The sequence below is a fragment of the Cottoperca gobio genome, chromosome 19 (genome assembly GCF_900634415.1).
Source record: "Cottoperca gobio chromosome 19, fCotGob3.1, whole genome shotgun sequence".
NCBI lineage: Eukaryota > Metazoa > Chordata > Actinopteri > Perciformes > Bovichtidae > Cottoperca > Cottoperca gobio.
Window position 1 is genome coordinate 5,339,749 of NC_041373.1, and position 2,500 is coordinate 5,342,248.

General features: G+C 38.0%; 1 protein-coding gene across 2 annotated transcripts in view; it reads right to left on the reverse strand.

Annotated features, from left to right (window-relative positions):
- The window catches only part of grb7 (growth factor receptor bound protein 7), a 22,932-nt gene that overhangs the window by 12,532 nt on the left and 7,900 nt on the right, over positions 1-2,500 (reverse strand). For both annotated transcript variants that reach the window (XM_029456277.1, XM_029456276.1), the window contains 2 exons: positions 1,385-1,541; positions 766-887 (listed from right to left, as the gene is read on the reverse strand). In XM_029456277.1, the coding sequence (XP_029312137.1) occupies positions 766-887; positions 1,385-1,541 (279 nt within the window). The remainder of the gene's footprint in view (positions 1-765; positions 888-1,384; positions 1,542-2,500) is intronic.

The following is a 2,500-nucleotide window of genomic DNA, read 5'->3' on the forward strand; positions in this document are numbered from 1 at the left end:
CATATATACTATATATATATATACATATACACCATATATCTATATATATACAGCTATTGTATATATATATATATAGAATCTGTATATATGTATATATATATATATGTAGCATGTTATATGTATATATATATATACTATATATATCTATATATGTCTCTATATATATATATATATAATATATATATTATATTATATATATCTATATATACTCAAATCTACTCTCTCTATCTCTATCTCCTCTCTCTATCTCTTCTCTCTCATCTAATCTCTCTCTATATCTCTATCTCTAAAATATACTCAATTGCAGCCCTAAATGACTTGTTGCATCCCGTGTGCATGAGGCCGCTGTATGCATTGCTCACACGACACATTGTGGAAGTGGAAAGACTCATTTTATGAGTATAATGCATTGAATCATTTTATGAGCATTGACTCCATGATCAATTCACTTGAGTGCCTTCTGGAGGCAGTGTGGTCATACTTTAAAAGACACACCAGTGGGAGGTTCATCAAAACCAGTTTTCAATATGAACCGTCACTTTTGTTTAACAGCAGAGGCGACAGAGCAGATTTGAAGTCATGAAATACCTGAGGCATTAAGTCAGCGTGACTGCAGCAACACGCACCCTGCCAATCATTTAGTTTCTTCATTGTTATACAAGAAGGAAGGGATGGAAATGTATTCAGTCTCGTGTTTTTTGATTCTATTTGCATACTTTGCATTGTCAAATGTTGACGAGCTGAAACAGACTGCAGGCTGCGTACCATTGGTTTCCTGAAGAACTCGTACTTGGCGTAGTTTTTGCAGAAAACGACCCTCGTGTCTCCTTTAAGAGACCAGGTCGCCTGAACCTCCAGCACGACCTCGTGGTCCTCCAGACATCTCTCTGAGACAGCAAAACATTTCATAAGCCATTTGTTACCATTTAGTTAAAGTAATACCCCAAAATGATCATTTGTATATCAATTACTCGCCTCCATGTTACCTTCAATTCTTCAAGAAATCTTAGTTTTCTCACTTGCTCCACAGTTAACGAAGAATCAAAAAACAGACAAGTCTTGATGAATTCAAGTAAAGAGTGTTGAACAACGTAACTTTATCAAACTCTCACACAACTTGGGCACAAAAAAAAAACAAGTCTTATTTATGCTAAATACTTCCCAAACACATGCATTTTCACTAAAACCTTAATATTTAAAAGCCCTTCTGGCCTCTATTTAGTTTAATTCATCAAGTGTTTTGATTCTTCGCTTACTCATCTTCAAAACTAAGTTTTCTTCAATAATTCAAGGTAACACAGGACGAGTTATCGATAGACAAATAGTAATCTTGCGGGTGAAGTATTCTTTTAAGCTTTCTGTTTATTCCACAGCACAGTCGTACCCAGGCCCAGCGTGGGATGGAACTCCATGAGGGCCCAGTTCTCCTGATCGCTGCAGTGAGCCGTCTGCACCAACATGTGACACACCTCTCTGGCTGTAGCCGCTCGAGACACCGACACCGACCTGCTGTGGCTGTCCTCGCCATACACCTTGATCAGCTGATGGAGTAGTGGAAGAAATATACAAATCCTTTAAGTAAAATATAAATACCACAATGTAAAAACACTAATAATAATGTCAAAATGCTACTTAAAGTCATTTTTCATGAAATCAAACCCTATTTTGATACAATTTATGGTACATTTATGGTCGTAAATAATAAAACCTAGCACTTATAATAGTGAACAGAAACATAACCGGTGGTATAAAATTACATTTTTCCCAAATATAGATATGCGTTTACGTGGCTCTGACATTGGGTAACGGTGTACACAACATGCTTTTCACAGCTGGATTTGGCATCTCATCAACATGGGTACACTCAGGACAAGAAGCCAAGAACCTGTCAACTGCACTGCAGAGGCAGACAGCCATTGGCACTTATAAGAGACGGCTCTTTATATTCCTTCTGACTTTCAGACTGAACTGAAGTCATAAGGTGACCTGATAATACAACACAGTGCACTCTTAATATATAATGGGCATATACTGGACAGTGAAATCGATGCCGATAGTCGTTATATTTTGCTTACGTGTATTTACCATGCTGGTCATTTTAGGTACTTCATTTGATATTAATGGAAAAAATATGGCTCAGCTTTCCATCAATTTATGCAATTGTTTCTACTTCTTAGAAAACCTCATAATTCTAAGATTTTTGTTATAATTGAGTCACTAGCAGCATATTGTTTTTTCTAGGAAGGAAGCTTTATGAATACGGCCCCAGATTAAAGAAGCAGCCATGTGTGTTGACAGTCTGTGTCTGATGCTGCTGAGCTGCACTGTGTGCAGGTTACTCATGGGTCAGGATGTTCCTCAGAGCGTGCTTCTGTCTGACACAACGTCTGGATCCAGCAAGCCAAAAGAAAACAAACCTGCCCGACCAGAAACCTGCGGGTGTCAATCAGCCAGTCCTGACTGTTTGGGCGTGGTCCAACGTCATCAGGAAAAATAATGG